This window comes from Dromiciops gliroides, chromosome 4, assembly GCF_019393635.1.
Source record: "Dromiciops gliroides isolate mDroGli1 chromosome 4, mDroGli1.pri, whole genome shotgun sequence".
Classification (NCBI taxonomy): Eukaryota; Metazoa; Chordata; class Mammalia; order Microbiotheria; family Microbiotheriidae; genus Dromiciops; species Dromiciops gliroides.
This window is the reverse complement of record NC_057864.1, coordinates 210,317,441-210,340,656: the sequence shown is the minus strand read 5'-3', so window position 1 is coordinate 210,340,656 and position 23,216 is coordinate 210,317,441. Positions and strand designations below refer to the sequence as shown.

The 23,216-nt window shown below is 36.9% G+C and overlaps 1 protein-coding gene across 1 annotated transcript in view; it reads right to left on the bottom strand.

Moving 5' to 3' along the window:
- Positions 1 to 23,216, bottom strand: part of PRKCA (protein kinase C alpha) — a 512,156-nt gene that overhangs the window by 150,564 nt on the left and 338,376 nt on the right. Inside the window, exon 4 of the mRNA XM_044000074.1 lies at positions 2,077 to 2,188. Within this exon, the coding sequence (XP_043856009.1) occupies positions 2,077 to 2,188 (112 nt within the window). The remainder of the gene's footprint in view (positions 1 to 2,076; positions 2,189 to 23,216) is intronic.

Sequence of the window (23,216 nt, the reverse complement as noted above, 5' to 3'; positions counted from 1 at the left end):
GCTCTATGTAAATGATATTCAAGTTATTTAAAAGGAGACTATTCCCTGCTAAGGAATCCTACTCCAACTCCATCAATGAAAAATTCTTAATTTGGCATTTCAGGTGAATCACAATCTAGTTGAAACTTACCTTTCCAGTCTAATTTCATATTACTGTCCTTTAGTAATGTACCCTTTTATGTTCCAATCAAAAAGGACTACTGTTATCTAATCTTATATAGTCATGTACTTGCCCTCCTCTGTGCATTAGTACAAGCTACTCCATTTATCTATAACATACTCCTACTCCCATCTTCACCAGACAGAATCCTGTCTTTTCCTTCAAGGGGATCAGGGGGTGCCACCACTATAAAAATTTCCAAAATATATCCTCAGTGAAAATGATCTTACCCTCCTTGAATTTTTTAAGCACACTTTTTCTTTTCTTCTTAGACTCTAATTTGCCCCTATCCAATCCCACTTCTTATCATCAAGCTTTGTGTTTGTACATACACTATTCTTCTTCATAGACTGTAAGTTCCTTGAGAACAAGGACTATTCATTCCATTTTTCATCTTTGCAATCCTAGTATCAGCATGGTACCTGACACATCAATTGAAAAGAAATGTGGAATTTAAAGTAAAAAAAAAGTCTGGTCATACACATAATGAAAAGTTGACTCTCATATGAGCAGCTAAGATTTAAAACTCTTCTATGAGGTTTACTCAAATAACTCATTGAGTTTGGAGGGAACAGTCAATTTTAAAAGGTGGCATCACCAAAGTATAGTCTCTGGTAGGCTGTACAATGTTGGGAAAAATTAGTTTTGATAATTGACCATGATCTGATGACTAGCTTACCTAAGCTTTAAGAGGTTTATGATTAGAAAGCTGACCACTAGGGGATGTATTTTTTCTTTTGGCTTAGTAACCAATGCACCTATCTACAAAGGCAGAGAGGGATCAGGATCTATGTTGGTGAAAGGACTATTCATATTCCTGAGATCACAGTTGTCTTTGATAGGCTAAAAGAGACATCAAGCTATCTGACCAACATCTGTTATTTTGGCTAAAAAAATTAAAGAACACCATCTTCACATATGTTTGTTTGGCTCATAATAAATTTGTTAATTTAATAAACATGCAATTCAAAGCACCAGAGAGTCTGCCCTTTTCAGTCTGGTTTATGCTTGAGCTCACTCTCTATATTAACAAGGTCATATAAAAAGGCTGAACTTTAAATACCCAGGAAAAAGTCTCAGCTTTATCAGTAGAATGTAAATGATCCTGCTTATGTCAGAGAGCATGTATCTGTATCCTAACAGAATATATGTATGTATGTGTGTATATATGTGTGTGTGTGTGTGTGTGTATATATATATATATATATATATATATATATATTTGACTTTGTACATTCAGTAATTTTTTCTAAGTAATTGGAACTAAGTAGTTTGAGCCAGTAGAAAAAAAGTAAAAAGCCAAGAATGATGGTGCATACATGTAATCCCTACTATAGGGAAGGGCAAGGTTGGTAGATCACTTTAGCTCAGGAGTTCTGAGCAGCAGTAGGGCAAAATCCTATCACGTATCCACATTATATTTGGTATCAATATGATAAACTCCTTTAAAAAAATCCTTACTTACTAGCACTGTCTATTGCACATCCTATTGTTTCGTTGGGTTGTTTCAGTCATGTTTGACTCTTCATGACCCCATTTGTGGTTTGCTTGGTGAAGATAATGGTGTGGTTTGCCATTTCCTTTTCCAGATCATTTTATAGATGAGGAAACTGAGGCAAATGGGGTTAAGTCACTTGCCTGGGGTCACACAGCTAAGTGATTGAGGTCATATTTGAGCTGATGAAGATGAATCTTCCTGATTCCAAGCCCAGTGCTCTATCTATTGCACCACCTTAGCTGTCCTACTGTACATCCTAAGTACTTAATAAATATGCTCTTCAAAACTCAATACTCCTGGGCAACCTTTTGCAACCTGCAAGTGAAGTAATCCCTCTTTAAACAGGAGCAATTAATTGTGGGTTTTTTTTTAAACTTTGTTACCTAATAGACCCCTTTGATATGAAAGGAAAACTTACTGTCACATTTCATCCCTTGATGTAGAAGTCCATAGAGAAGTGAGCCACAGTGATCACAAAATGTAGGGCTTCCATATGTGTGGATTTTAAACTTGTGCTTACTTCTGGGGTCCTAATGAAAGAAGAAACACAGGTACCATCCACTTTAATGAAGTCATCATCTTTTTCTCTATGTTAAACACAATCAAGTGAACCTTCTTCCATCTTTACTGCAGAACCATTATCTGCTAGTGTTTATCCCTTAAATACTTTCTTTTCCACCTTCAGAATAATATTGGGGCAAGCTCCACTTTTCAGATTTCATTGTGCTATTTATTAAATTCCTCTTTTTTATTTCTCCCTTTCTTTATATGCCTGTCCCAACTTGTCCATCCATAACAGTTGACCTATTGAAACAAATTAATATATTATTGTATACACAGCCTACAGTCTGCTTTACCATGCAGTTTCTTGTAACTCATCCCAAATGGCATTTATTTAGTCATTAATTCATGTACTTGTTTGCTTGGTCTGAAATTATGATTTAAACAATATAGAAACTCTCTCCACCAATATAAATTTTTTTTAAGTGACATGCTTAGATGTGTGCTTTAAGGTTATCACTTTGGCATCTATGTGAAGGATCAATGAAAGAGGAGAAAGATTTAAGGCATTAAGACCAATTAGGAAGATAATGCAATAATCTAGGAGAGAAGTGATGAAAGCTTACAAAAGAGTAGTGACCTATGAGAAGACCTGAAATGTGAGAAGGGTACGAATGTAAAAGATGCTGTGGAGGTAGTCTTAAGAAGACTAGGCAACTAATTGGATACTTGAAATGAGAGAGTCAAGAGTCAAAACCACAAGTCCTAAATGGGCATCTTAAATGAATATAAAAGGTCACACAATTTTTAAAAATCAAAAGAGAATGAAATCAAAGAACTTTGTCAAATATGGGAGAGGGTATCTGACATTGTTCCATTTTCTGCCTCCTCTTCTCTAATCACATGTTGCTAAATAGTGCTACAGGAAATCTCATAATAATCCTGAGTGAATCCATAACAGATTTGTGTTATCTAGTCTCAAGTGGGTCCTCACTGGCACAAGACAATCCATCTACTCTCTCTATCCCTCTCTTTCCCCACAACTGAGTCTTCATCATATCCCTATTACAAACTTTTTCTTCTTTCCACAAGCCTCTCACCCCACTCCCTCCTTTATCCTGTGAGCCGAGGATTTTTTTGGGGGGGAGGGTAAAGTAACTTGCCCAGGGTCACATAGCTAGTAAGTGTCAAGTGTCTGAGGCTGGATTTGAACTCAAGTCTTCCTGAACCCAGGGCTGGTGCTTTATCCATTGAGTCACCTAGCTTCCCCAAGCCAAGGATTCTTAACTTTTTTTTGTAAGTATCATGCTCCATCTTTTCAGAGTCTGGTGAAGCCTATGGATATCTTCTCAGAATAATGTGTGGTTTTTTGGCCTACATTCATAATTGAAGGCAATGTTAAATTACAGTCAGAGATTAGTGAAAATAAAATTGTAATTTTTTCCCCCCATCCAAGTTTATGGACATCCAGAAATCTATACATGGACCTCAGGTTAAAACCCCCCTGCTCTAAGAGCACATTGCCTAATACATTATTAAGAAAATGAAAGCCATAGCACAATATCCTCTGTTCCCCCTTCTTTTGTTCTCATAACCTCTGGACACCATCCCTTATTCTGTATCCCTTTATATTAGTTTCTGAAGAGGAGGTGGCCCTTCTTACCAAGGGTAAGCTCTCTATTTTCACTTTTGATTCCACCCCCCTCATCTTCTCCAGCTGATTCCCTTCACAATAATGCCCATTCCTAATTTTAGTCCCCCCCCCCATATTCTGATTCCTTCTCTGTCATCTATACATATGCTTATCTCCCTGATCCTTTAAGAAAAAACCAAAAAATTTCCACCTTTGATCCTTGAGCTGCTATTCTATATCTCTCCTCTCTTTCACTGCCAAGCTCTTAGGAAATGCTTTTGAGTTTTACTTCTTCTCTCACTTATTTTTCCACCCTTTGCCATCTGGCTTTCCACATTATCACTCAACTGAAATTGTTCTTTCCAAAGAAACTAAAGATCTAGTCATTGTTAAACACACTATGCCTTTTCCCAGTCCTCCTCATTCTTGTTCTCTCAGAAGAATCTGAGATTGTTGAAGACCCCTTTCATCCTCTCCCTTTGTTTTTGTTTGTTTGTTTGTTTAGGTTTTTTTGGACGCTGTTCTCTCTTGGTTCTTCTACTTGCTTGCCACCATGTAGCTTTCTTTGCTGGTTCACTATTCATGTGTATCTTTCCAACTATGAGTATTTCCTAATATTCTATCCTGGACTTCTATATTTTCTCTTATGTGGATCTAATCAGCTCCCATGGATTTATTTACCTTCTCAACACAAATGATTGACTTCTATATTGTTCTTTCAATGTCTTTCTATATAGCTCTACTCTTCCTCCTGAGCTATAGTTCTGCATTACCAAGTGTCTATTGGATATTTCCAGATAGATATACTACAGGCATCTCAAACTTAACATGTCCAAATCAGAACCCACTATTCTCCTTGCCTCCAAAATCACCTTTTCCCAAATTTTACCATTTCTGATGAGGGTACCACAATCACTCAGGCTTGCAGTCTGTGTCCATCCCCAATTTTCAATTGCCATGATGTATTGATTCCATCTCCATGACATTTCTTTTATCCATCCTATTCTCTATATTTGCATGTTGATTACCCTTATTCAGGCCCTTATCACTTCTAGTCTGGACTACTATAATACTATAATAGACATTCCACCTTCCATTTCTATGCCTTTGTAGTTTCCATCCTTCATTGCTGGAATATACACTCTCCTCACTGCTACCTACTAGGATCTTCAGCTTCCTTCAAAGCTCAGCTCAGGGGACATCTCCTATATATAGCCTTCCCTAATATCCACCTTCTTCTCCCTGAAGTCACCTTGTATTTGTTTTTTGTCTCTCCGTGTGCTTTACCGCAGCATTCTGTGGACCATGAGACCTTTACGTATTTCACCACAAACTTACATTATGTGTTATCTCCACCATTAGAATGTGAGCTGTCATACTTTTCAATCTGTGATCCCAGTGTTTTGGACATAGTAAGTGCCCCATCATTGCTCATTTCTTCATTTAGATAGAAAGTAAACTCTCTGAGAGCAGGGACTGTTTTGTTTCTGTCCTTTATTTTTTTTTGGTGAGGCAATTGGAGTTAAGTGACTTGCCTAGAGTCACATAGCTAGTAAGTGTTAAGTGTCTGAGGCCGGATTTAAACTCAGGTCCTCCTGAATCCAGGGCCGGTGCTCTATCCACTGCACCACCTAGCTGCCCCAAATCATTTTTTTTTTCAGGGCAGTTAAGGTTAAGTGACTTGCCCGGGGTCACACAGCTAGTAAGTGTCAAGTATCTGAGGCCAGATTTGAACTCAGGTCCTCCTGAATCCAGGGCCAGTGTTTTATCTACTGTGCCACCTAGCTGTCCCACTGTTTCTGTCCTTTTTTATCCTTAGCACCTAGTACTGTGTCTGGCATGGAATAGATGTTAAAAAATGATACAGGGGCAGCTAGGTGGTGCAGTGGATAGAGCACCGGCCCTGAGTTCAAATCCTGCCTCAGACACTTAACACTTACTAGCTGTGTGACCCCAGGCAAGTCACTTAACCCCAATTGCCTCACCAAAAAAAAAAAAAAAGATACATACATGCATATATATGCACATATATATACATCTAACATACATATACATACATACAGACATATCTATCTATATACACAAACAAATTAGTGAATTGTGATTCAGCTTCTGGATTAGAATAAAGGGAGAAAGGAACGGAAATAATATTGTCATCCCCTATAGAGTAGACAACCAAGTGGCTCAGTGGATAGAATGCTGGACCTGCATTCAGGAAGATTCATCTTCCTGAGTTCAGATCTGACCTCAGACATTTACTAGCTGTATGACCTTAGGCAAATCACTTAACCCTGTTTGCCTCAGTTGTCTGAGCTACAATATGAACTAGAGAAGGAAATGGCAAACTACTCTAGTATCTTTGCCAAGAAAATCCCAAATGGGGTCATGAAGAGTCAGACATGACTGAAACAACTGACCAACAGCAACTACAAACTACTTGGCAAAATGGAAAATACTGATGGTGCTTTCCTAATGTAAAATACAAAACTGGCAGAGGGAAACTAGTGTAGTAGTGATAGGGGGCTTCAACTACCTTAACATCCTAGATCCTGAATTCCTGAGTAGTGCTAGGGAAAGATACAAATTATACTCCATACTAGTCAAACCACGTGTGGAATTTTGTGTCCAATTTTGCATACCACATTTTAAGGATGGCAAAGACAAACTATAGAGTATCAAAAGAAAGGCAATCACAGTGCTCATAAAGTGTCTTATAAAAAGTTATGTTTATCTGGGAGAAGAGATGACTTGGAGAGGGGTATGACAGGTATGTTCAAATATTTGTAAACTAGAATATTAGAACTAGAAGGGACCTGAGGGATAATTAAGTCCACCTACTCCCAATCCACAAGGGGGCAAATTTCATCTCTGCAGAATAATGAGCAACTAAAACTCTGCCCAAAAGATACTAATTTCCTTGTTAGGTAGTTAGATCCCTCTTGGGAGGTCTAGTCCAACAGAGAATTGATGATCATCTGTAAGGAATCAGTATTCCTTAAAGTTATCAGGGACTCCTGAATTATTAGTCAGATTACATACTCTATAATTTAGTTTGGATTCATATATCAGCCTAGATAAAACCTAATTTCCTTCAAATAAATGAAGTCCTGAATTAACAAAGATAATAATAAAGAGGTAGGCAGTATAGTATGATAACAAATTTTTAAAAATCAATGGACTTGGAATCAGAAAAACAGTTCAAATCCTAGCTTGGCAGCTTACTACCTGTGTGACCTTGGATAAGTCACAACTTCTTGCCTTAATTTCTATGATCCTGTAACTCACTGACACTGACAGTTAAAATAGCATTCTCATTTAACTATCCCCAAGAATTCTCCTTTAAAGTTTTATGAGATATTTTGAACATGCTATATATAAAGGGTGGCCCCAAAGTCTTATTGCTTAGGGCAGTTTTAAGCACTTTAAATAGTTTAACTAAGACTTTTGGAACACCCTGTATACTTGTGGTGTGGCAGGAGAATGCATAACTGCATAGCTTATATTGGCACATATATCGCCACTTAAAATAAAAAGATGGTCTAGCCATGCATATACACCATGACACATGAAAAACAAAGAGGATGAAAGAAGCTGGTTAGGGAGACTACTTACTTTCTAAGTGCGTGCATATTTGAGTGTTATAAGGACATGGAGTCATATAAAAGATATCATTAAATACATGTATGCCTGAAAAAAATGGGTGGGCTGGTCATGTGATAAAGTGTGAAAAGGAAGAGACAAACAGGCTTCATGTTACGCTGATTACCCATGAAATGCAAAGGAACCAAAGCAAAGTTTTCAGGCCAGTGGATGGATGTTTGATTTATAGAAAGCCATAGACAAAAAGTATTACAAAAAAGTCTTCAGGAATCACACTCAACAGAGGGTTTCCAAAGTCTTAATGCAGTTCAGTTCCACTGAAACTTTTGGGACAACCTGTAGTATGAGATGCTCTGGGGTGCAGCTAGGTGGCGAAGTGAATAAAGCACTGGCCCTGGATTCAGGAGGACCTGAGTTCAAATCTGACCTCAGACACTTGACTAGTAGCTGTGTGACCCTGAGCAAGTCACTTAACCCTCATTGCCCCACCAAAAAAGAGAGTGAGAGCGAGAGCGAGAAAGATATGGTATGAAAAAACTGCAATAGCGAATGACAACAAAGAGATCATGGATCCTGTAAGTACTAAAATACTGTTGGGTCACTTGTAATTACTCCCAAATGAGAACTTAACACATAAGAACACTCATTTCACAACAAAACAGACTTTGACAAATGTGTGATCTCCTAAAGCTTGTAAGTTAGATTCCTTGGGTGCCTTATTAGAATATCTTCTAAATATCACCTTGAGGCTTGAGAGAATTAACACGTTCCTAATGAGATTACTTATTCTCAAAGGAAAACTGTGGCATGCACATGTACTACCTATTAAAAAGAAGCCAAACAGTTTTTATTTTCAGTTCACCAGGCTATTAGGCAAAGTTTCCAAGGACAGGCCATTGCTATTCTCTGTATCTCACCTTCCAAAAAGACCCAGTTGTCAACTATACTATTAAATACTTCCAGAATAGAGTGGTAACACAAAAGATCTTTTCACAATGTGCTGGAAAATGACGTGGCAAAACAGCAAACAACTTTCTAGAAGCAAGACATAAACAGCTGGTAGGAAACCATATTAAGAATAAAATAAAAAAGAATAATAACTATCTGGAATATTTGCAATTAATTAGATGCATAAAGGTTGTAAACAGCTCTAGACATCTTCCACACTTGCCCAGAAAAGATTCCTCAGAGTTGACATATGGAACATTGTCCTAAGCCATGGTCAGGCAAATTACTTCATTTTTCTTGAGCTTCACTTGAACAAGTAATTCAGTATTTATGTGGTTCCTGTAGGTTTTAAAGGTTTTAGGGCTACAGGGAAATCCAATCATCTATAGTATGCAAAATTCTGAACCAGAGTCCAGAGTTTAGCCCTGGATCCTGCAAAATTCTGGACCAGAGTCCAGAGTTCAGCCATGGATCCCTTCTCAACCCTGAGCCTCTCCAAAAATAGCTGTCTCCAATTGTCTTGACCCAAACAGAAGGCAATGCCTTCAATGTGATATGTCTATCTTCTAAAGAATAAACTCAATAACTATCTCGGGAAAAAAAAAAAGCCTGTGTTTCCCCACCTCACTGGAAATGATGGGCATAATGACTTACAACTTGAATGGATATATAGGACTACGGAAATTTAGGCATTGTAGGGTGGTAGGATTAGTGAGAAGCTGGCAAGAAACTGAGCAAATTATTTATGATATTCCCTGTGTTTCTGATCTCCACATTCTGTGGGGTGCCTTCCAGAGCTGTCATTCTGTCAAATTCCTTTAGAAATAAATTCTGAAACCTTGACTGCCAAACAAAACTCTCACCCTCAAGTAATCTTTGAACCACCTGGATTAATCTTTTGCCACCAAAACCCAAGTTGTTCGATACATGAAAAATTGCCTTTTTTTTAAAAAAAATGTTATTGATGTCTTTTGTTTTTACATCACCTTCATTTCTAAATATATACCTCATTCTCTCCTTACCCTACGAGTTCTTAATTTGGGATCTATGAACTTTAAAAAGCATAGTTTGATAATTATATTTTAGTAGAATTGGTTTCTTTTGTAAACCTTTGTATATTATTTAATGCATTTAAAAGTATTATTCTGAGACAGGGGTCTGTAGATTTCACCAGACCGCCTAAAGAGTCCATGACACTCAAAATAGGTTAAGAATTCTGCAGTCAGAGAACAACTCTTGTAACATAGAAGTAAAGGGGGAGGGTGGAGAAAAAAGCAGTTCAACAAAAGTAAACAGCACACCAACTAAATCTAAGAATATATGAAGTGTTCTTGATCCATAGCACCCATTTTCTGAAAAGAAGGCAGAAATGTGCATTTTATCATCCCTTCTTCAGGACCAAGCTTGATCAGTTTAGCTTAGTGTTGTGTTGTTCTTCCCATTTACATTATTATATATAACGTGTACATTGTTTTACTGGTTCTCCTCACTTCACTTTGTATCAATTCATGTCTTTCCATGCTTTTCTGAATTCTTTATAGACACTATTTATCAAGGTGTAGTAATAGTTCATTAGAGTCAAGAACACATATTTGTTTAGCCATTCACCTATGGACAGACATTTGTTCTTGTAATAAAAATGTGCTGCTCAGTAATTTGGACAGGTGTGTGGTCTATGGGACATGTGTGCATTTGAGGTACATTCCTAGCAATGGTATCTCCAGATCAATGGGTATGGAAATTTTAGTCATTTTCTTAGCAAAATTCCAAGTTATTTCCAGAATAATTTGGCAGCTAAGTGTCCCAGTGATTAGGAAGCTGGGTCTAGACTCAGGAAGACCTGAGTTCAAATCCAAGAATAGACATTTATGAGTTGTATGACCATGAGAAAGTCATTTTGTTTCTGCCTGCTTCAGTTTTCTCAGCTGTAAAATGGAGATAACACTTTCCTCCCAAGTGAGGTCATACTTGTTAAGTTCTTAGCATAGAACCTGGAACATTGTAGTTACTTAATAAATGCTTCTTCCTTTCTTTTCCCTTTTATTTTTTATTTCTTTTTCTGTTTCCTTTCCTTTCCCAGAAGAGTTGGGCTAATTCACAGATCCATCGATAATGTTTTAGTGGGCATGTCTTCCAGCAGCCTCTCCAACATTATCTGTTCATATTTTTTTGTTGTCTTTGCTAATCGGCTGGTTGTTTTGATTTTAATTTCTATCATTATTAGTAATTAGGAGCAAGCTTTCATGTAGTTGTCAAAAGTCTGTACTTTTTGGTCAGTTTTCAGAAGTTCTAAGCAGTTTTTTGGTATTATTTCATGTATTATGATATTCAAGGTTTTCTATTTGCCATGTTTTTCTGAGAGACTTATGATAATTCATTTCTACTCATTAAGTCTATGAAGAAGATTATGTTTGCTTATATAAAGTTTAAGTGCTTGTTTAATAATGTTGCCTTTTGCTTCTGTTCTGTAGATATGCTTCCACATCAAGTATTTTTGTGTTCCAAATCTTTCTTTGAATCCTGTAGGGACACTCTCCATTATGGGTTCAAAAATTTTTTTTTAATCTGCCAAATAAGAACTTTAATTCTACATTGGAAGCATTGAATTCTGACCTAAAATAATCCCTAATTGTTCTCTTGTGTATTTTCAGCCTCAATAACACAAAACTCCCATGAAGAGATTACAATTTATGTCAGGGGAAGAAATATCCATACTCACACTCTTTCAAAGTATTTAAAGTTGAAATAAGGTTTTTGATCAATTCAGTTTAAGCTAGTTTATATTTGAGACATATAAGCAAGCAGAGAAATGTGACATTAAGAATTTTTAAAATTTTGTCTCCCATTCCTGAGAATGCTAACCTTTATTTCATTTCTAATTTTATATATTTTTGATCTGTTTTTGTTTTAGTTTGCTATGTATACACTTTATTCCAATTGTTTTAAAGTAACATCCTATTGCCAATACAGCATTTAAACTTATGCAATTTACTTACGGTTTAAAAAAAAATTACCGGGGGATGGCTAGGTGGTGCAGTGGATAAAACACCGGCCCTGGATTCAGGAGGACCTGAGTTCAAATCCAGCCTCAGACACTTGACACTTACTAGCTGTGTGACCCTGGGCAAGTCACTTAACCCCCATGGCCCCGCAAAAAAACAAACAAAAAAAATTACCGGAGACTTTAATAGTCATCGTTTGAATAGGAAAAATCCAACAAATATGAACAAGAAGAATGTTATAGATAAGAATACAATGTTTAAAAAAAATTTGTTAGCTAGTATTATGATAATTAACAGATTCCTATCTTATGAATCTAATGAACTATATCCATTTTTTTTAGGCTCAAATAACATTTTTAGAAAAAGTAATTATATGTTAGGTCATAAATAACTTTAAAACCAGAAAGTCAGAAATATAAAAAATCTTTTATAAACTATATGGGACAAGGGTAGGAATTGGACTTATAATTAACTTTTTTAAAATGAGAAAATATCGCACAATTTTTAAACATTCTTTTAAAAAAATTCAGTTTCAAATCTTCTCTCTTCCTCTAGCCCATCCCCACCCATTAAGAAGGCAAGCATTATGATATCCATTACACACAAGTTATACAAAACCTATTTCCATATTAACCATGTTGCAACAACAGCAAAAAAGGCAAGAAAAATAAAGAAAATGAAAAAATATGCTTCAATCTTCACACAGATTTCATCAGTTCTCTCTTTAGGAGCAGATAGTCTTTTTAATCATGACTCTAGAATTATCATGTATCATGTTGATCAGAGTAGCTAAGTCTTTCACAGTTGATCACGACACTATTGTTGGTATAAAATGTTCTGCTTCTGTTCGTTTCCTTCTGCATCAGTTCATATAAGTCTTCCCATGGTTTTCGGAACCTATTCCCCTCATCATTTCTCATAATTCCATTAAAATCATATAATGCAACTTGTTCAGCAATTCCACAACTGATGGGTATTCTCTCAATTTCCAATGCTTTGCCACCACAAAAAGAGCTGTTATAAATATTTTTCCTGCTTTCCTTGTAAATTTGGCAGAATTAGTTTTACGTAAAATCTTTTTAAATTTAATGTAAATCATCCATTTTAATTCCTGTGATCTTCTCCATCTCTTGTTTAGTCATAATATCTTCCCCATCTATAGATCTGACAAATCATTTCTTTCCATGCTCCCCTAATTTGCTTATGATATCATCTTTCATGTCTAAATCAAGCATCCATTTTGACCTTATCTCATTATACAGTATTAGATGTTGGTCTGTTCATAGTTTCTGCCAGACTGCTTTCTAGCTTTTTAAGCAATTTTTGTCAAATAATGAATTCTTACTTCAAAAGTGTGGCTCTTTGGATTTATCAAACAAACTAGATGATTTAAGGTCATTGACTACTATATATCATGTGCTTAATCTATTCCACTGATACACCACTCCATTTATTAGCTGGCACTAGATTGTTTTGGTGATTGTTGTTGTTGTTCAGCCATTTCAGTTGTGTCTAACTCTTTATGACCCCATTTGGGGTTTTCTTGGCAAAGATACTAGAGTGGTTTGCCCTTTCCTTCTCTAGCTCATTTTATAGATGAGGAAACTAAGGTAAACAAGGTTAAGTAACTTGCCCAGGATCACACAGCTAGTAAGTGTCTATGGCCAGATTTGAACTCATGAAAATGAGTCTTTCTGACTCTAGGTGCTGCATTCTATCCACTGTACCACCTACCTGCCCTTGTTGATGATTATCACTTTGTAATATCATTAAAAATCTGGTTGTTGTTGTTATTGTTCATCCTTTGTTTTCAAAGAGGACCAATAATATCACAGATGATGTCTTGACTTGTGCATGAATTGGATTTAAGTAAGGCAGTTGCACAAAGTCATCAGCCTTACTCTCTTTCAGAATCACCAAAATTCAGTGGCAGAACAAAAGTCAAGACAACTGGCAATGGCCCAGGATGCAGTGGATGACCTTGGCATCTTTGGTGCATGACCAAGCTCTAAGAACTCCACAGAACCTGCTTCAGACACCTTCATGGCTACTACAACAAATTATTCTCATCTGCCCATTCCAAAAGGGGAAGTCTTCACATGCTTGGGGTAGACATACTTCTAGGCTACTTTTCTTCACATATTTTCCCCCTTGATTCCTTGTTGACCTTTTATTCTTTCAAATGAATTTTCTTATAATTTTTTCTAGCTCTATAAAATAATTTTTGGTCATTTGATTGGCCTTTTTTAATTTATGAGACAGAAGGTAAGCCACCTAAATATAAAGATGTGGTCAAAAGACATAAACAGTAGTTCTCAAAATTTGAATTGTGTTTTGGAACTGGTTAAAAAAATAGAGTGATCAGAAGAACTTGTTAGGTTTGTTTGCCTTTCTGTATATTGTATACCTATCAGCCTAGTGTTCAGTATACCCAAAGACCCAAGCTACTAGGGTAGCTATGGATGAAACATTCATAATGATAAAATTACTGATCCTTCAAACATTGATATAAAAATGTAATAGAATATCTATCTCACCTGTGGACAAGAGAAAAATTCTTGACTATTAAAAAATAGAAGCTATCAAACATTAGATAGATTGGTTTGAATATACAAAGTATTTGTGTAAAAGCTCTATCTAACAATTAAAGCCATGCATAAGAAAATTACTTAAAGGATCCGTTATATCTATGTTGAACTATTGTAGTTTTGGAGTTTAAGTTTATTAAAACAACACTTCTTTTAAATTTAAAAAAGCCTCATGTTAGTAGGGACATGAAAATAATATTTTTGAATGTACAAAATGGTTTGAATATATAAAACTTTTAAAAAAGATGCATAGAATAACATGTAATAAAAGAAATACCATAAGGAACACAACATAATGGAAAAAATATTGACAAATAACTGATAAAAGTTTACTACAATAAGTTAATTGGTAAGGGTTCTCCTTCCAGTGCTAGAGATTGGAACTCACTAAAATTCAGTAATTAATCCCTGAAAGTTGCTTTAGTTTAACAATCAATTGAAACTCTCTAAATATAGTATGTGAAGAATCAAATTCAGGTCATTACTAGACTCATCCTTAAAACCTTTCCCCTCGTTGATTATATGAAATATATAAAAATTGATATGAATATATAAAATTAATATATGAATTGCACTAGATAAGTAGTCAAATAAGTAAAACAGGGCAGCTAGGTGGCCCAGTGGATAAAGCACCGGCCCTGGATTCAGGAGGACCTGAGTTCAAATCCAGCCTCAGATACTTGACACATTAGCTGTGCGACCTTCATTGCCCCACAAAAAGAAAAAGTAAAGCAGACCATTAGGAAATAGACCTTAACAATCTACTTTCTCTACTTGACCTCTGTTTTCTCATGTGGATTGGATTGGATAAATTCTGCCCAATTCTAAAACTTGTTAACAATGAAATTCATGCAAGTCAACAGAACTTTAAAGTACCATTATTCCTATGTTGAACCACTATAGTGTTGGGGAATAAGTTTACTAAACTAGGAAAATCAAATTAAAATTTTGATAAAGCCAAATGTTGGCAGGAATGTGAAGAGACAGTATGCATAGGTTCCCATAAGTCAGATGATCAGTAAAAGTACAGGTAGGTGGGGACAACACAGAGGTGTAAAAATGGTCTGTAAATCACATACTCCTGGACATTCCAATTAATCTTCCTTAAATGATAGCAACAGCATACTGTTTTCCTGTCATGCATCCATCCATATATTGGTCAGTCAATAGACATTTTTTAAAGCACCTACTATGTGTCAGCCACTGTAATAAACACGATACAAAGAAAGGCAAAAAGACAAGGACAAAAGTCTCTTCTCAAGGAGCTCACAATCTAAAAGGGATACAATATGTAAACAACTATGTACAAATAAGTTCCATACATGATAAATTAAAAATAATCAACAAATGCAAGTCGTTAGAATTAAGGAGGATTGAGAAAGGCTTCACTTAGAAAGTGAAATTTTAGCTGGGATTGGAAGGATGCAAAAGGAGCCAGGAGGCAAAGATGAGGAGGGCATGGTGGATAGCCGGTGAAAATGCCAGAAATCAAGAGATGAATGTCTTTAGCCTCTTTGACACTGTTCCTGTGTTGACTCCTTCATTCCTTTTTCCTGTTCTGATTCTCTATCTCTTTTTTCAGAACTTCCTCCAGCCCTGCCCCTATTTCTTTTTTTTGACAAATCTCTTTGATACAGGCCAGCCAGCATTATATCTCCCTAATATGAGTGTGGTTATTGCTCTTTCAGCTGTTTCCATAGCAACTAGTCAACATCTTGTATGTTACTAAAGACTCCCCTCAGCAGACACTTCCTAAGAGAATGATGACCCTCTGTGCAAGCACTGCCACATTGAAGTGCAGAGCTCAAAGCTCAGCTGTAGTACTAATGGGAGCAGCCAGCCTATGTTGGCTGGCCCCCATCCAGAGAGAAAGGAACTAATTCTGACAGTAGTTGGAACATGTTTCTGAGCTCTGGGCCAGCTGCTTCTTATTCCCAGAAAGATTTTAGGGTCAATCAGGAGTTGTCTGGCTCAGATCAAACTTTTCTTCTCACTCTGTGCCTCCCTACAAATTCCCTCCTCATTAGGCCAAAATTTCCTGCTAATCACCTCAGTATCAGGGCTTGCTCTACAAGGATCAATAAAATAAGAGATCACCTTGCTGGATAATTCTGGGGATTTATATTAGAAGTCTTTGAGGATTCAGTCCAAATCAATATTAACATTAATTTGGGACCTTAAAAGAAGGGAGTAGGGGTCAGTTCTGAACAGAATTGAGACAGTAAGTCAGCATTTACTTTGGCATTAGGAAGCTACAATAATAACAACAATAATAATAGCTAACATTTATACAATGCCTACTATGTGTCAGGCATTTTGCTAAGCACTTTAAAAGTATAATCTCATTTGATCCTCATAGTACTTTAGAAAGTAGGTGGTATTTTAGAAAAAAAAAAGCTCTATGGGATCAATTTGTTGAATGGCTTATAGATTCAATGAAGGATGAACCGACAAGAAAGGATACTGAAGACAGCTGTCTTCACACTGAGAGCCCACTTTATATCAGCCCCACCAGAAATGGGTTGCATAACTCTATGCCCCAGCAAGACTCCATATCACCAACTTTGAGAAGCACATTCAGTTAAGAACAATCCCCCCCACCCCCCCCAAAATTCCTAAAACCCATAGGGCTCTAGGCATGAATATTCAGGTTGTAATAGCTCTTATCTCCAGTTTATTTAGGTCAGTGATTTCTCAGTGTGGACTTCTTGGCTCCAGGGTCCTGCTCTTGTTTCTCAGAACTCTCTTCTGAGAAAACTCTGCTTATGGTACCTTAAATGAAGTGCTTTGGTAACATGACGCCAGCCTCATTTGAATCATGAAATTTGAAGGTGCCTTAATAGTCATCTAGTTCAACCCATACATGAAAGGAATCTCCACAATTCATTATCAGTCTTTTCTTGAAAACCTGTAGGGAGCAGGAGGAACCCATTTCTTCTTAAGGTAAGCCCATTCCACTTTTAGACAGTCCTAATTGTTAGGAATTACAGTCATCCTTAAAGCGATCAGATCAGGCACATTTGACTAATATAAGTAAAGAGAAACATGAAAAGAGTTTATGTGAACTGAAGTAAGCAGAACCAAGAAAACGACATATACAACGACTACATCAATTTAAATGGAAAGTCCCATGGGTCTACAAAATTGGTGTTGCTATGCTAGTGGCAACCTTCAGTTTTCATGTAGATCAAAGTGGCAACATTTCACAGTAGTCATTTAATTTCGGGAATATATCTTAAGGACATACTCCTAAAGGAAAATGTTTAAAGATGTTTTCTAATCTTCATCTCAAAACCCTTGAAATCATCCCCCACTTTTTTCCCTTTACTAGTCTGATAATGACCTTTCCTAGTAGGTCAACCCATCTACATCTGTGCTTGGACCTCCATGGGGCAGATAGGTGGTAAAGTGCATAAAGCACTGGTCCTGGAGTCAGGAGGACCTGAGTTCAAATCTCACTTGAGACACAACCCCAGATGTCTTAAATATCAGGGATCATCTCCAGTCATACCGATATATATCTTGCCATGACCCAGAAAGCTCTGGAGGAGAGAGTGAGGATGATGACCTTACACAGACCACTCTCACTTAAATCCAATTCCTGACAAATAACAGCAATTTAAACCTCCCATTTTCTCCTGATTATTCCCTCAATCATCTCATCCCTCCTCTCTAATCTTTAATCTCTCTTTATCTATTGGTTCCTTACTTGCTGCCTACAAACACACTCAAGTTTACCCACACCCTCAAAAAACCTTTGCAATATACTATTATCACCTCAAGTCATTACCCTATATCTCTTCTTCCTTTTGTAGCTAAACTCCCTGAAAAAGCTGTCAATACTCATTGCCCCCACTATCTCCCCTCTCATTTATCTCTTAGCCCTTTGCATTCTGGGTCCATTCCTCATCACTCAGGTGACATTCCTCTTTCCAAAGTTACCAATGATCTCTTAATTGATAAAGCCTAATGGCCTTTCTCCACCTCCTGTACTCCATTGTCATCTTTTTTGAACTCTCTTCTGTAGTTGCTGTAGCAACATTTAATACTAAGTACAACATTTTCCCACTAAATACTCTCTTCTCTGTGTTTGGTGACATTACTCTCTTCTCATTGTATTTCTACCTATCTGACTGCTCCTTCTCAGCCTACTTTGCTGGTTCATCACCCATAACACCCTGCCTAAATATGAGTATACCCCAAGGTTGAGTGAAGGCTTTCTTTCTTCTTTACAAATACACTCATTAGATGACTTATCAGTATTCATTGATTTAATTATCATTTCTTTGCAGATGACTCCCAGATCTACTTATCCAGCCCCATCACCAATTTCTTATTGGACATATCCAATCAGATAGACATGTTAAACTCAACATATCCAAAACAGAACTCATTATCTTTGAAAATAAATTTTTATTGATGTCTGTTTTTTATATTATTATAATTTCCTTCAGTGTTTCCCCTCCTTCTTGTTCAGTGTCCCTCCTCCCCCTTCCTAGCTCACAAAGCTATTCCTTCTAATAGATATTATTTTAAAGACAAAAAAAACCCAACACAGCACAAATGATGTATACATCATAAAAGTTTGAAGAAATATACATTATAAAACAATTGTGGGCCTCACACTTCTGCAAAGGGCTGAGGTGAGAGTCTCTTTTCAGATTTCTTCTTTTGAGCCTTGCTCATAACATTCACTTTTTTGTAATGTGTGTTGCTCCTTCCATTGACATTGATGTAATCACTGGGTATGCTGTTTTCTTGGCTCTGTAACGATTGGAATGACACCACCTGCTGGAGAGCTACTGTAGGAAAGGTCCGCCATGAGGAGAAGGCATCTGAGGGCAAGCCATACAGTCAGGTCCTTGGCGTCAGGAAGTGGCGTTTGCTCGTGGGTACTGTCGATCAAAGCTATCAGCCAATTAGCTTGGAGCTGTGTGTGTGGGGATAGGACATTTCCAGTTTTCACAGGAGGCTTGTGGGATTGAGGAAGGTGTGGTTTGCGTTCTTTTGTGAGGACTCTCATGGAGAGTGGAGCAAAAATGTGCTCTCCCTTTGATAGATGAATCTAGGTCTTTTTCTCTCTCTTCACCAAATTCTTATTCTCCTTAATAAATGCTTAAAAGTCTAATTCTTGCTAAAGCTTATAATTTATTGGCAACCACTCATTAGATATTTTAGACAGACTAGCTAGAATTTCAGCCCCTTACAGCTCTACCTATTTCACTGCATCAGTGCAAGTAAATCTTTCCATGCTTCATCACCTTTATCATCTCTTATGGCACAGTAATATTCCATTACATTCATGTACCATAATTTGTTTGGCCATTCCCCAAAACTCCTCCTTTTTTGCAAAACCCATTCCTTTTCTGAATTTCCCTATTTTTGTCAAGGATACCAACATCCTTCTGATCACTCAAAATTATGGCACCATACTCAATTCTTCATTCTCCCTAACCTACATATCCAATCAGTTGCAAAATTTTGTCATTTCATTTTTCACAGCATCTCTCACATCTGTTCCCTTCTCAATGCTCACAGAATAATCACCTTGGTTCAGGCCCTCATTACTTTTCACCAGGATTATTGCAATTGCCTCCTAATTAGTTTCCCTTTCTCAAGTTATCCCCTACTCCAGACAATCTTTATCATAGCTGCCTAAGTGATTTTCCTTATTAAGCACAGCATGTCATTCCTATACTCAATGAACTCTAGTATCTCCTTATTGGCTCTAGGATAAAATATAAACTCACATTTTGCTTTAAAAGTCCTTCACAACTTGCCTCCAACTTATGTTTCCAGTGTCATTACAAATTACTCTCCTTCAAATACTCTGCAATTCACTAAAACAGTCTTCTTGCTGTTCCTCATATTTGGTATTTCATTTCCCATGCTATGCATTTACACTAGTTACTCCCATGCTTGTAATACTTTCCCTCCTCACCCCACCTCATAGAATACCTCACTCCTTAAAGACTCAGCTCAACTACTACATGAAGCCTTTCATGATCCCCTCAACTGCTAATGAAAGGTAATACTTAGATTACCTTGTATTTATCTCCTATTTACTCTGTATATCCCTATATAAGTACATATCCCCCATAATAGATTGCAAGCTGGTTAAAGGCAGGGACTGTTTCAATTTTGGATTTGTATCCCTAGTGTATGAGTTCAGAAGCATCTAAAACATATCATCTATAAATATGATGCATTATTTTATCATTATCTACAAAGTAAATACCTAAACTATAATGATACATGGAAATCTGAACACAAGAAAGTAAAATTTAAAAATTAGTTAATGTACATTGATTACAACTTTTAAAAAACAAATGTCCGTTAAAAAATGTGACAAGAGAAGCCAGAATGATATAAATAGATTTTAAAATGACTAATTGATGCCTTTTTCATGTCATTTCTTCCAGTGAAAATTATGTTTGGAAGGAGGTATTGAGGAGAGAGGAAATAGTAAAATAAATAGTAAAGTGAATTGCAAAATTCCTCCTAAGTTTTAATGTAATCAAATACATCTCAAGATCATTGCCCTCTAGTTATTTTAAGATCACACAATATTTCTTCAAGTAGGATTTAAGAGGTCAGAGTTGAAGTTTACATACAGTCTAGGAGATTTCAGCTCATCATCTGTGCTTTTGGTGAGTTTTTCAAAAACATGCACTAATGCAAGCACATACTTCACAGCTCATGCATCTTTTATTCTAAGAAGTCCATCTTATTGGTGATCAATAAATGTTTGATGACGGGGATACACTTTCTTCACTGACGTACTTGCTTACTCATTATTTCTTCTATAGCCAGATAGCACCTGCAACACACACCTAAATGCTTTTCAAAGGAAGCCAGCTAAAAAGGTGTGTGTGTGGGGGGGGAGTGGCAAGAGGGACACTTCCTTTTGTAAGGAGCAAAGGATTCACCTGCTTGAAAGCTAAGAAAGGGGATGAATGAGAGTTGGAAAATTTTAGGTTTTATAAAGAAAATAAACTGAATAAAGTATCTGCTTAACAGAGAATGGGGCTGGGGGTGGGGGTGGGAGGAGAGACAAAAATGAGAAGTCTCTGAAGAAAAAACATGGGATTTTTTCCCCTGTATTTCACTTAATAAATTCTTGGTTTTGGTCAGCTTACAACAAAAATGTCTAAAGTGGCCTATGATTCTACCAGAATTATAAAGCTTAAAGGAAATCATAGGAAATGCTTTTTCATACATTCTCAAAACCTGAATCTGTTTAGTTCTAGATCCCATAGTAAAAATTACTCAGTTTGGCTGGAGCAGGGAAGTATGGACCATATGCACACTTAAGATCTTTTCCAACCCTAAATCTCTAAATTTTACTAATCTAAGTCTCCCTTCTAGAGCAACAAGTAGCTCAACAATGAGTCTTGATTACAAATACGACAATATAGTTGCATAGGTAGGTTGTAAGAGGTTAATGGGTCTTAGAAGGAATAGCACAGAGCAAAATGGACTTAATGAAAGAGACTGGAGCTAAAATTGCTCTGATTAATGGATAAAAGCTTATTTTTATGCTATTACCAGAGGGAAAAGTCTGACCAGGAAACTTCAGAGCTATTTTCAGATTCTGTGGTAGAAGACAAATTCCATGCCTGAAGGTTATTTTGTTAAATTCAAGATGGATTCATTTCCCTTTCCGAACCATGAAATATGTAATTGAGGAAGTCAAGGCTTCTGGTACAACTAATGTTTTAAACACTTCCTTGTTGGATGGGTAGCCTATAAACTAGGTAAGCTATGCTAGTATTTAATGTAAAAAATAGTTGGTTGGGGGCAGCTAGGTGGTGCAGTGAATAGAGCACCAGTCCTGGAGTCAGGAGGACCTGAGTTAAAAACTGGCCTCAGACAGGGGCAGCTAGATGGCGCAGTGGATAAAGCACCGGCCCTGGATTCAGGAGTACCTGAGTTCAAATCCGGCCTCAGACACTTAACACTTACTAGCTGTGTGACCCTGGGCAAGTCACTTAACCCCAATTGCCTCACTAAAAAAACAAAACAAAAAAAAACTGGCCTCAGACACTTAACACTTACTAGCTGTGTGACCCTGGGCAAGTCACTTAACCCCAACTGCATCACACACACACACACACACACACACAAGTTGGTTGGAATTAAATAATTGAAATATTTACTTGTTTCCACCAAAGACAGAAGGGAAAGTCAATTGTTCACATTTACTGAATCTCTATGAAGATTCATAGGCTATAGTGGTCCCTCCCATTACAAAGCTTACATGTCCATACAGAATTCTAATAAAAGTAGAATGGGAAAAGAGATTTATAGTTGAATACCATAGGAGTTCTGAGGAAGGAGGACTCATTGCCAGGTGGTGGAATCAAAGAAAACAAACCAAAGAGGGAGATACCATTTGAGTTGAGCCTTGAAAAAAGAACAGATGGCACTTGGAGGATAGGACATTGCAGGAATATAGAATAACAGGAGAAAAGGTATAAGGTGTTTTCTCAGAGAGTATTGGAGAGATCAAAGAATAGCAAGTAACCTATATCACTAAGGAAAGACAAAACAGGGTGATATGTAAGGCCAAATCTTAGAAGCCTTAAAATGCTAGACAAAGGAATTCAGACTTTATTCAGTAGATAACAGATTTGATGAAGGTAATTTGGTACTCACTATCCTGATAACAATTTTAAACTTCCTAAGGCCTCTCCTACTCCATTTCCACCAACTATATGTCAATCTCACCTTTTTTCACTCAAACAAGGAGGATAGATTTTAGTGCTACCTGTATAGATAATTATCTCAATTCCTGGAGCTCAGTCAGTGTTATTGTTATGATAAACCTAGGGCAGAAAAGACCTAATAAAAGGACTAGAGGGAGAATAACAATTTTGATAATTCAGGAATTTCCCAATGAATTTTGTGTCCAGAATCCTTCCATTTCCCTCTGACATGGGGGTTAGGATGACCAGATAACAGGACAGACTTATCAAGGAGTCAAGGGACTATTAAAGTTTAAACTGGCCAACTTGATATCAGGACAGACACACCTAAGAAGTAAGGGGAGATAAAATTCTACAGCAGGAAAGTCAGCTAGGTGTGGCTACTACCTGAGCTAAGAGACAGAGATAACTCCAGAGTTCAGGACTATCATTCAAAAAAAGAAAATCACCCTGACTCTCAGGAATCTTTCCCCACTTCACCTCCCATTTTCAGGTGGTCACCCTATCTATCCTCTATAAAAGCTTTTGCCTTTCTTCTGTTCAGGGAGGAAGATTTTTCTAAGCTATCCCTTCCCCTT